General features: G+C 43.3%; 1 protein-coding gene across 2 annotated transcripts in view; it reads left to right on the top strand.

Annotated features, from left to right (window-relative positions):
• The window catches only part of CEP128 (centrosomal protein 128), a 382053-nt gene that overhangs the window by 131725 nt on the left and 235937 nt on the right, over positions 1-14391 (top strand). For both annotated transcript variants that reach the window (XM_090033819.1, XM_090033818.1), the window contains one exon: positions 4496-4846. In XM_090033819.1, the coding sequence (XP_089889945.1) occupies positions 4496-4846 (351 nt within the window). The remainder of the gene's footprint in view (positions 1-4495; positions 4847-14391) is intronic.

The raw sequence follows: 14391 nt of genomic DNA, 5'->3' as shown, positions 1-14391 counted from the left end.
AGATTGGAGTCCCATTCTGCCAGGCACTGTACAAATACAGTGTATGTGTGTTCTTGTCCTGAAAACAATATTTTAAATGGATGGGACAGGCAATGGAATCAAGGTGGAAAAAGGGCAGAGAAGAAAGTGACTTATTTAAGGCCAAACAGCAGCTTGTTAGTGAAGTTGGAATTAGCTGACTTCCAGTGTTCTGTTCGTTAGATCAGGCTGCCTCTACCACTTGGGAACTATGATAGTAGAATAAATACTGTCTTGTTTTCTTTGTTTAGCTAATAGTTACTATAAAGACTGACAGCAATGTTTTGTCAGCAATATCAAAAACTTGTTCATAGAACTTATTGTTCTGTTAATAAGTATACTTTGCTTGAGATCTTTGTTTGGCTGACATATCAATAAGATACAGACAGAGTATTCTATTTGGATTCACATTGAGGTAAGTTTTCAAGTGCCAACAATGGTATTTAGAGATTTTAATATCAGTAAATACATTTACTATAATTTTGTTTTACTAAAGGCGTAGTTCGTTGTATTTTATGTTGACACAATGCAGATTCTTCACTCCCTCTGGAGGGCATTCTTCCACATTGTAGAACTGTAGGATTTGCAGTACCAGCGTACATTTGAATAATGTATCAAATATGGTATCTCAATTCATAGCACACTGGGCTTCAAATTATAGAGAAAGGAAAGTGTGTCCTTTTGCCGTAATATTTGGGCAGCAGCATAACTGTGGGCATAGAAGGGGGCAGTAGAATTCCTTCCTGGTGTGCTGAAGGACAGGAGATGAAAATGTAGTGTACTCATTACTTTCAGAACTGTTATGAATAAATAGTTTTATGCATCCTAAAGATGATTTATTTATTTATTGCATAGCAGTCATTCTCTCTCCTTAGGGGCAAGAAAGGGTGTATGTTATAGCGCTCCTACATCTTGCTTTCATCAACTGGAATAGGGCATGGCTTCTTTTGGAGGTGTCAGTACTGCGGTGGAACAGACTAGAGAGGTTAACTGTGGAGTCATAGAAATTGGGTTTCTCCACCAATCTTGTTTATATATTTTCATCATGTATCACCCTCTGAGCAAGGAGTGAAGATCTAAAATCCAGTCTCAAACACTAATACATCATGTTTACATTTGGACCCACCATCGGAGCTAAACACGATGATCACTTAAAAGATCTCATTTGCACAAACATTGCTAAAATAGGAAAGAAAAACAGACTTTGTGATATATACACAGAATTACTGATAATACATATTTTTCAGGAAGCATTTGTCTTTAATATCTGGAAAGATCTTGGTATAAATTGGAGAGAGTGTAGACTTGTTTTAGCTAATACAAATTGGTTAATATAAGATGTTTACAATTATATTTCTTTCTTTGAACTTCTGTATTCAACTGAAAGTAGAAGGGAGGAGTAGAAATTTCCTTTGCATCTCTCACCATATATCATTTCCTGGCTTCTATAAGAAGGATAACAAATTTTAAGCATTTCACTGAGATATTGTAGATTAGAAAGATTATTCTTAGATATAATGTTTTATTACCTAAGCAGCGTTGTGTTGATCAGCATAGTTCTTGAATGGATGAGGGAACACTGACAAGGAAAACACAAATGTTGTAGAAAATGTTTCATCTTAGAATCATAAAAAAATGGGCTGGAAGTGACCTCAGGAGGTCATCCAGTCCAACCCTCTGTTAAAGGCATGTGCATCCCTGTCTATACCATCCCAGCCAATTGTTTGTCTTTCTTGCTCTTAAAAACTTCAAAGAATGGGGATACAACTTAAGTAATTTGTTATAATGTTTAACCATCCTCATAGTTAGCAATCCAGTCTAATGGACACCTCCAAAAAGTATGACATCCAACCTAAATTTCCCCTGTTGCAGTTAGACTGGTGCATCTTGTCCTGTTCCATGTGGCCACAGAGAACGATATATCACAGTGGTGCTCAAACATCTGGCCCCATGGGTTAGTTGAGTGATATGGGATCGATCAGCAGGTGCAGCCCAGCATGTTGGCTCAGTTGTACATGCCAGATCCAGCTACATGCAGTGACCCAGTCTTTTGTCAGGCTAACGCTACACGTCAGATCTAGTTGATGGTTAGAAAATTATATTTAGAGGTTTGCTTTTGGGAATTGGCTTGTCAGTAATGTACATATTGTATTAGAACAATGGTCCAGGGCAGTGGCAAGGGGTAATTGATTTCTAAAAGCCTGTTTGTGACAAAGTTTCCTTCCAAGACCACTGTGTCTGACAGGCAAGCAGACACAGGCTGGGAAACTGAAGACATGCACCACACTGTTCCGTAACATGAGATAAGGGACTCTGCCATTGCAGAGCCCTTGGGATTTATGGTTTTGCTCAGTGGACCAACTTTAGGAGGCCTGGAAAAAGCGCAAATTAAGATGCGTGCATGTGATGGATTTGTGAAACAAAGGAATATGTTGATAGGGTATGATGACCACAGAGCGACCAAGAAATGCCCAAAGAGGATGAGTCATCAGAGAAAAGAAAGAATAGAAAAAGAGGGATTTAAGAGCGGCAAAGGGTCCCCGAGAAGGGAACCTGAGGCCATTATGGACAGAGGGCATATTACCAGCCCATCTTACCCATCCCACAGGGGGAGGGTGGGTTTTGCCTTCCAACCTCCAGGCTGTTGACATCTGACATTCAAGAGGGAACCTCAGAGTGAAGCCCACATACTGGGTACCTTGACTCTGTGAACCCTAGAATTGGTAGATATAGAATTGTTTGCATTATTTTTATCTGTTATCACTTTATCAATAAAATACATGTATTATCGAATGGTGAGGTCATGGTTGGTCTGAGCGTTTGGGTCTGCCTGGAACATAGTATCTGGGTCATGAATCCAGTGCCAGCACTGGTCTTGTGCCAGCCTTGACCCCATGTACCTGGAGTAACCAAGACAGAAATAGCAAATAAAGTAACACTACCACCGTTCCCCTGCTGCCAGATATCTGGAACTGTAGGGAGACTTATCGGTTGGATGACACAGCTCTGTGGACTGGATCTGGCCTGTAGGCTAGAGGCTGGGCACCACTGGTCTATCACCTTTCTTTTTATAACCACTCTTCTGGGAATTAAAGATTGTTATCAAGTCCCCCATCAGGCTTCTCTTCTCCAGACTAAATAATTCCTGTTCTTTTAATGTTCTCTCAGTTATGTTTCTTAAACCTCTAATCATTTTAGGTACTCTGTTGTGCACACAGTAATTGTTATTCTTAGTTCTGACTTGGTATAGAACTGCTATTCCAGTCCGGTTTTAAGAAGTGCTGATATTTGAGTAGTAAAAATTGGCATTTTGACCGTTTGACAATCGCTGAGTGTATTTTTCAAGAATATTAGCTACTTCTAACATTTTAGCTAATTGTTTTCCATTTTCTTAAAGTTCTAATGAGAGTTTCAATTAGTGTTCTTTGCTTTTGTCTTAAAACACTTTGTAGCACTGTGGAAGGGACTGGGGGCTGCTCTAGCATTCCCTGGCTTCTAGCCTGAGCCACTGCAGGCACGTGCCTGCATTTTCTTAGTTCAGAGGGGATGTCTTTGCAGTTACAAACTGATTCAGCCTAGGCAGGTTAGATTAACCTGCAAAGATTGAATCAAATCAGGCTCAGGCTTTTTGAATGTCTGTCTGTAGCCTAAGAAAAAAGCCTCTGGCCAATACCAGCTCCCATTCACATTTAGGTACAAGAAATCTTTTCCCCACCTACCTCTGCCTGCCCATCCTCTCCCACTTCCCTGCCTCATCCCTCTCTCTGGTGTCCCTCCCAACATCCCCCTTTCCTACTGAAGATCTGTGGCTGTCCCCATAAAAATGCATAATTCTGCTCTTTCTGGCAACAAACAGAATAGAATATTTAAAAAAATAACAGAAAGACTCTGTCCCTGCCTTAGTCCCCATCAAAGGGTACGCTTAGCAGTGCTCCAAGATGGCGTCTGCCTAGTCATCTGACCAGGAAGGCCTGCCAGTTCTGGAGACTATGCAGGCTGACTAGGTCCCTCTGTTTGAGTGGCTAAGATGATGCATGGGCTGGACCACAGCCTTCCCTAGAGTGGAGGGAGTAGCAGTGGTTAGTGCTACTTCCTCCACTAACCAATGGTTAGCAATGGGTTAGTGACTCTGGCCGATGTGGACAAGAGTCACTAAAAACTCTCTCCCCTCTTCTTCCCCTCTCTTTCGCTCTCATCCACAAACAAATTCAAGTACTGCCTGTATGCCAACAATTTGCAGGTCTACTTCTCCATTCCAAACCTGTCTCCTATTTTTCTCATGTCCCTCCCTCTCCTTTCTTTTTCTTTTAATTCACCATGGGTAAAAGAGAACTCTTCCCTTTTTGTCCTTCTACTACCTTTTATGGTAAATAGGAACGTGATGCATTTATGAGCTGCATTGTATGTTGCTTTTGTAATGTTTCATGCTGTAAATGCCTGAAGACAATATTTTCATAAGATGTTACAATGTTTCTAGGTGCTAACAGCTGACTTGGAAAGCAGGGAGAAGCAGCAGCAAAGAATGCTAGAGCAACTGAAGGAGATACAGAGCTGCTATAAGACTTGCGAGAATGAACGTAGACAAACTGAACTCCAAACTGCTGAACTAGCTCAACAGGTTGAAGAGGCCACCAAGGAAGCAGAACGGTACCTTGTTGAATTCAAACAGTCTGAGGCCCTTAGGCTGGAGGTGGAAAAGAAGAAAGAGGAGCTGAAGGTGAAGGCTCAGGAATCCATTCGACAGTGGAAGCTAAAATATAAGAAATTGGATCGTGAGATGGTGAAACAGAATGAAACTGTCAATCAGCTAATGGACAAAAACAGTCAGGTGGGTTAATTCTCCCCGGCCCCCCTACTACCCTTTATTTATAAACAATGAGGAGGAAAAATATTTATTGTCATATTCTTTGTCAGTTTTTACCTTTGGACTTCAGTTAGTTCAGACAATAAAAATCAGTCCTCTCAGTTCTTTATCCATTCCCCTTTGATTTTTGTCTATTTTTTCAAGTAGTTTAAACTGCAGCGTCTGAGTTTATCCAAATAATAAGTGGTTTGCAAAGAGACTCATAACCTCTGCTTTCAGAATATCAGGTGGTGTCATTAGCTGAAAAATGATTAGATAAGACCGTATTTAAAATACTCATAGCACTTTCAATAATTCTAATTTTACAAATGTGGAATTGCCACAAAGTTTTGGCAGGTTACATACTCAAAAGTCTTAAGTGTAATATGCAAAATGTAACAATTAGATGTTCATTAGACATGCAAAAGAAAAGAAAATGTTTACTATTTTACATTGAAAAAACCTCTGGGTTACTTTACCAATATAGTTCACTTATCATTATTTTATTACCTTATAGAAGGGGTATCAAATTCCTCAGGCTCCCCATGGAGCTAGGCATAGGTGCTGCATTCAGCATGAATCCTGAACTGGCTTTGTCTGCAGCATGTCCCAACCCCAGCCACATGCATCATGTGCAGCTTAGACCTGCACACCCAGCCCTGTTTGTACCCCAGCTACAGCTCTGCAGGTTGTGTGCAGTATACCATGGATCTGGCCCCAAGTGCATGCCCTGGTCCTCATGCAGCCTGGCCCAGATCAGGATCCAGTGCTCTGCAAAGTGTGTGTGTACCCACTATGGCACATGTGGCATGCAGCATGCAAGGTCAGTCCACAGGCTGGATGATAGGGCTCTGTGGGTTGGTTCCAGCCTATGGACTGTATCTTTGATACCCCTGTCGTAGGGCTTAGGGATCCTGATCCTTCTAGGCATTGCAAAAACACAAGGTAGACTGTTTGTCACAAAGAGCTTAAACTTTAAGACAGGAGATAGGGAGGGAAAAGAGATGCACAAGAAAACAGAGACAGTACTGTTGACCACAGTAGGCAGTGCTCTTAGCAAAATATGCTTATATAATGAAAGACTAAAAAAACCCAAACAGTCCTGTAACCAGAAATAACTAAAAGGTGATCAAACTATTTTTTAAATTAATAAATACTTTGACAGCATGTTAAGATTTGATCATTACTGAGTATCCAAAAGTGAGAAAATGTCAGAATTATTCATGCAACTGTAATTTGGCCCTGGTGTATATATGCACATGTACACACAGGCACATTTCTGTAATCATTACTATGATAGCCTGGTATGCCTCTTACAAGTTTATAGCTTGTTTTTACTTCTGTACAGAAAACGTTGGACAAGTTAGACATGTCTAAGTTAAACCAAAGTTAAAGGCGATCTAGCTCTCTCCCTGTGCTTTATCCAAGATGAAATTTATGAAGCTGTAAAGATTTCTTATGTCATTTTTGAGAAATAACCTTAAATCACATTATCATATGCTATGCCATAGCGTATAAGCATGACTTTAAGGATTTGTATTATAGTACATATGGACAGTTGGAGGGAGTTAAACCTCTCTGTGCAGTTTTAACCACCCATTCTTAAAACCACCTTTTTCTTAAAAAGTGATACTATAGATGCATTAAATGCGTATTTAGAAACTGGTTAAAATTTCAGTAACCTTGCCAAATTGCAGTAAAGCAGACTTCTCTGAGGAGAGAGATCACCTGTCATAAGTTCACCATAGTGCCCAAGATACAGAGGGTAGGAGGGCAGCACAGTGTACCTAAAGTTAGGTTCTGCAATACATAATTAAGTATCTAACAAGGGAGCCTGTTTTCAAAAACTGCTGGACACCCCGCAGGGCTCATTTACTTCATTTTACTTTTATTAAAAGTAGGCGAGCCATTTAAAAAAATAAATGTTGTTATGGTATAACTTTTCCTTCAGAAAGGACTTTTTCAGATGTTAATAAACCACCACTACGACTAGTACTGCACTACTAGCTTCACCTTTGGGAGACCTCGAGCTAAAATATTTCTCTCCAGAAGGCAAAACTTTAAAAAAATTATGAATGACTAGAAACACTTTAGCAACCAAAATTTTAGCTTTCAGTGTTTGTCTAACAAAAGAGGTGTACATCTTCATTAATGTTTTATCGTTGTAACACCTTTCGTTTGAAGGTTTTGAAGATGTTTAATGCACGGTAATTTTCACAACAGCTCTCTGAGAAAAGTATTTATCCCAGTTTTATACATGGAGAAAACTGGCACCTAGAAAGGCTAGGTAAATTGCGCAGGAGCACAACGTAAGTAGAAGAACCTAGGATCCTAGGTATCTAGGGTAACTATTAGAATACAGTGCTGAAAGCATGTTTTTGTTCAAAGTATTATTCTAAAAATAAAGCTTGATGATAAATATTTGTAAAGAATAATTGCCTAATGCTTAACTGGGGTAAAATGGAGATGACTCTGCTTTAAATGTTTTTTAGACAGCTACATGTGTAAGAGTATAATATATAGACAAAACGAGGAGTTTGTAAGGCTAGGGAAAGACATTAAACATAAACCATTTTAAGTGATCAGAAACTGGTTTGAAAATGGCTGAAACTGGTTTGAGACAAATCTGGTTGAATGTAGTATCAGACTTAACTGATTTGGGTCACACCAGTTTATGCAATGTCTGTCCCAGACCCCTTGCTGGTTTAAGATAAACCACGCTCCCTCAGCATCCCGGCATGCTGTCTGGGCTGGGCTAGGTGGGGCTCTCTGCTCCACAGCAGGGATGGCCTCTCCCCTCTGCTCCCTGGCTGCAGCTCCAGCAGAGACTTGCAGCCACAGAGCGTTTGTCTGGCTTCTCCCTGCTAAACAGGGTTTATTTCCCTCTCCCCTCTGCCTTATGCAAACACCTCAGCATTAGCTAGCAGACCACGTATTGTCTGCTGTCTGGGTTGTGGGAGATGACAAAGGCAGACAGGTTTTTGGAGCTAATCAACAGGTAGGTTAACGTCCTTCCTTGGGAAAGCTGTTTAAGAAGAGCTCCGTTAGTTAATGGAGAGAGACTTTGTTTTCTTAATAGGTTAATAAACACTGAGTTAGAGGTGATAAACATTCCCTGCTGGGCTGCTCAAGAGGGATGGGGAAATAATAAGTGTCCTGCTCTGGCCTGGCTGTGCCCCACTCAGCACTCTGAAACAAAAGGAGGGCTGCTTTAGCGTTCCCGGCTTCTAGCCTGAGCCTCGTGGCAAGGAATATTAAGAGTGTTGGAACAATGATGCGGCCTTGCTTAACTCCCATTTTAACCTGAAAGGGATCTGTCATGGATGTTATTCCTGGCATTTCTCCTGCACCTTGCGAGCTGTGAAGATCATGTCAGTTGTGCCTCTTGATGCTCAAAATCAACATGCAAGATTCCGGGAGGAGCTCTTCAGCAAGTGGAAGGAGTCAGTTCAGGAATGTTCTTGAAATGATCTTTCCTGTAGTGGACAGGAAGGCAGTCCCTCCCTTTGTAGTTTCCACAGTTAGACTTGTCTTCTTTCTTGAAGTTTGTCACAACCATGGTGTCCCTGAAGTTATCTGGGATTTCCCCATCATTCCGGATCCTTAAGATGAGGGCACGAAGCTGTAATGTGAGCTCTTCTCCCCCCACAACTTGAAGATTTCCACAAGGATTCCATCTGCTGCTGTTGCCTTGTCATTCTTCATATGCTTGGTGGTTTTCCTCACCTTGTCAACGGTTGCAGGGATTCCAAAATCATTTCTGACTTGGTATTATCGGATGGAGTTGAGAACACTCTTGTCAACAACAGAGCCTTCTCTTTCCTTTATCGGGTCTCTTCCATCCTTAGGTCTCAAGGGGTTGGTCCCTGAGTGCTCAGACCGTAGATGGCTTTGGTGTCACTGAAGAAACCGTGCATATCATGGATGTCATTGAGATGTTGAATCTCTTTAGCCTTGTCTTCCCACCATTTGTTCTTTATATTGCGGGTCCTCCTTTAGACCTCTGCCTTGGCTTTTTGGAGAGTAAGTTTCTTTTGCTTGTAGTTGGCAAAAGGACAACTGGTGTCATTTTGCCAAGTACAAAAGGCCTTGAGCTTGTGATCGATCAACTCTTGGATCTCCCAGTTGTTCTCATCAAACCAGTCTTGATGTTTCCTGGTAATGAATCCAAGTGTTTCTTCATAGATTCTGATGACAGTGGCCTTGAGGACATCCCACAAGCTGCTGATATTCTCCCATTGATGATTGGAATTCAACAGTATTTCGTTGAGTCACTGATGAAAGAGGTATCACTTGCTTGGGTCCTTGAGTCCTTCAGCGTTGATCTGTCAGCATTGCTTCTGTTGCAGCCATTGTTTGGGAGCCAGTTTGAGTGACATAACTAAGCAGGTGAGTTGGTGATCGGTACAGTAATCATCTGTTCCTAGCATAGCTTGGGACATGTGGACATTTCTGTGATCCCAGGCATGGACAGTGACGTGGTCAATCAAGTGCCAATGCTTAGATCATGGGTGTTTCCATGATATCTTTTCCTGTTTTTCTGGTGGAACAGGATGTTGGTGATGGTGAGTTCATGTTCTGAGCATTTGGTCAGGAGGAGGATGCCACTGGAGTTGTCCTTTCCTATTCCTTCTTTGCTGATGGTTCTGTTCCAGAGGTTAGAGTCCTTTTCAACTCTGGTATTGAAATCACTGAGAAGAATAAGTCTGTTCCCCTATGGAATGTCAGAAAGGACTTGGTCAAGGTTGGCATAGAATTCCTCCTTGGTATCACTGGTGGTGTAAATATGTGCTCATGATGGTGGCATATTGGCTTTCTGCCAGTGTAAGATGGAGAGTTATGAGCTGCTTGTTAATTCCAACTAGGAACTCATTAAGTTGGTTTATGAGTTCATTTTAAATGGAAAAACCAGCTCCATGAAGTCAGTGTTCTCCTCCCTGTTTACCCTTCCACAAGAAGGTATAGTCACCTCCATGTTCTTTGAGCTGCGCATCTTGCACTCACTGAGTCTTGCTATGTCATTGTTGTGTCGCCGGAGTTGTCGGGTCATGACTACATTGTGGCATTCTGGGTATTCGCTATTAGGGTTGTCCATGAGGGTCCTGATGTTCCAGGTCCCAAAAATGGTGGTGTGTCTTCACTGGTATTTTCAGTTGCAGTAAAGCTGTTCCCAGTGCATGGGGTTAGCCAGTTGGGAAGAAATACAGAATACTGTATTAGGCAGACTGTGTTTAGGGCACCTTTTCTAGCCTCCTCCCATGTGAGGTGAGCAGAGTGGATCCTGAATAGGGCTGCTCAGCCACAGTTGCAGCTGCTGAATTGCATTCCTGTCTTGTTCAAGTGCTAGAGCACCTTCTTGTAACTGCCATCTTCATGCCAGTTGATGAGTAGGAGCTTCCAGGCCTCACAATTGTGCTTCTGTCACCATTAGTGGTTGCCAAAGGGCCTAAGGAATGTGCTGGAAAAGCAGTTTTTATGCATGACACCTGTGCATGACTTCTTTTATAGTGGATAAACTGCTGCCCATCAGCTTCCTTGCAGCTCTTGACAGAATGGGACCTTGATTCAGTGGCAAGGAGACCAAGACAACTGAGGATCTCATTCTGCTTCAGCCTTCATCTGTCTTTGTAGCTGTTGAAATTCTAACATCTTCTTCCATCTGCTCTGCTGTTGAGGACGTGTAGACCCACAGCTGAGGGCTGGTCAGGCTTATTATAGTAGCAGCCTATACTTGCCATGTCATAGAACTGTCAAAAGATATATGTGCCTTTTCAGGAGGGAAAGTGTTGCCATTTGCTGGTATCACCAGGGATCCAGGTGTTCCATTTCCCATGGAAAAATGAAGGAAAACACAGATTTCTCCCTTTACCCAAAGAGACAAAGATTTCTCATGTAACAGAGAAACCTGCAGATTTTGCACTTTTCCAAAGAGCTCTCTGCAGGCTGGCAGAGTTCCAGCCTGCAAGGGATTGCGGGGAGCGCAATCAGGCAGGGGATACCATGTGCATGTATATGCACATGGCCACCAGGCAGCCTGGAAAGTTCCTGCAGGTAAGTCTGGAGGAGAGGGAGGATTGAGGCCTGCAGAGGGAGGGAGTTGGGAAGGGCAGGGCAGGGCTGGAGTGGGGGCTGGGGCTACTGCCCATGCAGGAGGTATGTGGGGCTTGGGGCCTGCGGCCGCAATGTACAACCACAGGGCCCCAGTGGCAGTGGAATGGGGCTGCAGGCAGCTCATCCGTGTGGGGGCAGGGGGCTGGCTCTCTGGAGCTGCATGCACTCCCAAGGGAGCAAGGACACACATGCCCTCCAGATCTGTGCACGGGGTGGGGGCAGATGCAGGTGCAGGTGTTGAGATGTTCGTGACCCCTTGTGGAGCTATTCCCAAAGACACAGTCGCTGTCTGTCTCAAAATTTGTTCAGCATGCTGGGCACCCTGAGTGAACTCAGAGGCCCTGAATAAAACTGTTAGAGGCATTTTATAGTTTACAGACAAGATGTGCGCGCAGGTGGGAATTTTCCACTGTGAAAGAAAACAAGATATCAGGTCAGTTTGAGAGGCCCTTAATTGGTTCAAACTGGTTTTTGGCTACGTGCTTGTTTTTGAAATGCTAACCAATCCTTGATTGCTTCAGACTTTAAGACGACTAAGGTTTAGTCATTCCAGAGTCTTATCAGGCTGTGTTTGTGAAATGCTGAGTCTTGCTTTGTAGTTGATTTCTACAGTATTATCTATGATCTTGTTAGAAAATTTCTACAATTCCCCCCTTTGATCCTAGCCTTCAAAGGCCGGGATCACTTTCTACTATATTTGGCATCTAAACGCTTCTGGCACTTCAATATTTCAGCTTTAGACATTTCTACACATTCTTCTATGTTATGCATAGTACATCTACAACATGTGGATAATACAGAAGGTAGGGTTCCAATACATTGAATACAACAACAGGTTAAAATTAAAAAACATCCAAGAGCAACAATAATAACAATGAGTTTGTGAGCCCATCATAATCCAGGGAACCAGGATGTTAGGAGAACCCATACATCTTGTATACCCCAAGAGGTGTTATCTGTGGTTATGGCATGGAATTGACTAGCCATGTTCTGGATCTTATGAATATCCTCCAATACCTTTCCTGATTCATGTACATAGGTGCAGCAGGTATCATTGACTAAAGTACATACCCCTCCTTGATTAGCAAAAAGTAGGTCTAATGCTAGGCAATTTTGATTGCGGAGTGGGTGGTTAGTAGGACTTGGTATGGTCCTTCCCACATTGGCTCTAGGCAACTTTTCCGTTGCGGAACACGGACCCACACATAGTCACCGGGACTGAAGGGGTGTATCTCGCAATCAAAGTGTACAGATTGCTGAACGGCAGCACGGTGCTGTAAAGAAGTAAGCTGCTTCTGCAAAGAAATCACGTAATGGGCTAAATTCTCATCCCCTGCTAGCAATCCTGTAGCTGGAGGAAGGAAACCACGGGTAATGGGGGGTGGATGACCAAACAAAAGCTCATAGGGCGATATCTTAACATCAGCTCTAGGCGTGTTTCGCATAGCAAACAGTACAAGGGGTAATGCCTCGGGCCACTTAAGCTGAGTTTCCGAACACACTTTGTCTAGAAGGGTTTTTAGAGTCCGATTTGCCCTTTCCACCCCTCCAGATGACTGAGGGTGATAAGGGGTGTGAAGCTGCCTAGTGATTCCCAACCATGTATAAATTGTTTGTAAGACCTGGGAGGTGAAGTGACCTCCTTGATCTGAGTCAATGACTTGAGGTATACCAAACCGTGGAATAATGGCCTTTAGAAATGCATGAGCGACTTGCTGATGAGAGGCATGGGTGGCAGGAAATGCCTCCACCCAATGGGTGAGCTGATCTCGCACTACTAAGGCATATCTGTATCCTCGGCACCGGGGAAGTTCGATGAAGTCTATTTGCGGTCTCTCAGATGGTTGATATGCCCAAGGTCGGCCCCCGGGTGGGGCTTTTCTCTCTGGGCCAGAGTTGAACACTGGGAAAGTGGGGCAGATGCTGGTCACTTGTTTAGCCACTGCATGGATTCCAGGGGCGAACCAAACTCGGCGAATGGTTTCAGCTATGGCAGTTGCCCCATAATGCCCTTGCCCATGAACTGTTTGGCATAGGGGCCGCTGTAATGTTTTAGGCAAGATGGGGCGGTCATCGGTAGTGTACCACAGTCCATCTTTTGAATAAGCCCCATAGAGATGTTTCCAGTCGTCTTCTTCTCCTTTGCACGCTTGCTTATATCCTTCCAAGGCTCTGGGTGTCTTCCTCACAGAAGCAAGGGCGTTGAGACTTAGGGGTTGCTGAGCAGCAGATTTGGCAGCCTCATCCTAAAAAGGCTCGCATATGCCTCTTAGTGGTGGGCTTTGGCAAGTCTTTTATAGCCTTTACCCTTTCATCAGACAATTCCCGCAGTCCCTCTGAGATCACATGCCCCAGGTATGTAACCTTCTTTTGGCAATACAGTAATTTTCCTGGGGATACTTTATGTCCTCCTTCTGCTAATCCTTCTAATAGTCTTAAAGTATCCGTCCGGCAGCTTACCTGAGTCCGTGATGCTAGTAGTAGGTCATCTACATACTGTACAAGCACTGTATCCCAGGTAAATATGATACCTTGTAAGTCTCTCGTCAGGATTTGGCTGAAGATAGTAGGACTCTCGGTGTATCCTTGGGAAAGTCGTGTCCAGGTTAAATGTTGTTTTCTCTTCCAAGTGAAGGCAAAAAGGTATTGAGACTGGGCTGCAACTGGGATTGAAAAGAAGGCAGCACACAAATCAGTTACTGTGAATCGAGTGGCCCGCCACGGGGTGGAGGTAACAGTAGTGGCAGGGTTAGGAACTACGGCAGCTCTGGGAATCACATAATCATTTATAGCACGTAAGTCTTGCACAAAACGATAAACAGGCTTGCCATTCTTTCCTAATTTAGGTTTCCTGACTGGTAACATGGGGGTATTGCAAGGAGACTGACACTCCACTAAAATCCCTTTCCTGATGTATTCATCTATAAGGGGCTGCAAACCTTCTTCTGCTTCTTTATTCAGCGGGTACTGAGGCACGCAAAGCGGGACTCTCCCCTTGGTTTGAATAACAACCGGAGTGGCAGACTTTAGCAGTCCTACATCGGTGGACTCCCAGCCCCACAACGTGGCTGGCAATCGTTGTAGTTCCACCAGTAAATTCCCCTCCCCCCCGAGGCCAATGCCCCGGCAAAATAAGGCAGTTTGTCAACTGGTAATTCTAAAGTTATTCCCTCCAGACTACAGCATAGAGTGGCCCTCAGCTTACACAGTAAGTCCCGTCCTAATAAATTCATAGGAGCACGGGCAGACAACAAAAAGGAGTGTTCACACGACAAGGGTCCCACTTGGACTCGAGTAGGGGCACTTCTGCTAGTTTTGAACAATTCCTCCCCCACTGCCATCACATTCTCAATTCCTTCTTCAATTAGACCTGCATGCTCAGGAGTTTAGATAACATAGACATAGTAGCGCCGGTGTCA

This window comes from Crocodylus siamensis, chromosome 2 (genome assembly GCF_052110815.1).
Source record: "Crocodylus siamensis isolate JL-2025a chromosome 2, ASM5211081v1, whole genome shotgun sequence".
In the NCBI taxonomy this organism is placed as follows: Eukaryota; Metazoa; Chordata; order Crocodylia; family Crocodylidae; genus Crocodylus; species Crocodylus siamensis.
Note: the sequence above shows the minus strand (reverse complement) of the source record. Positions and strands in the feature narration are given on the sequence as shown.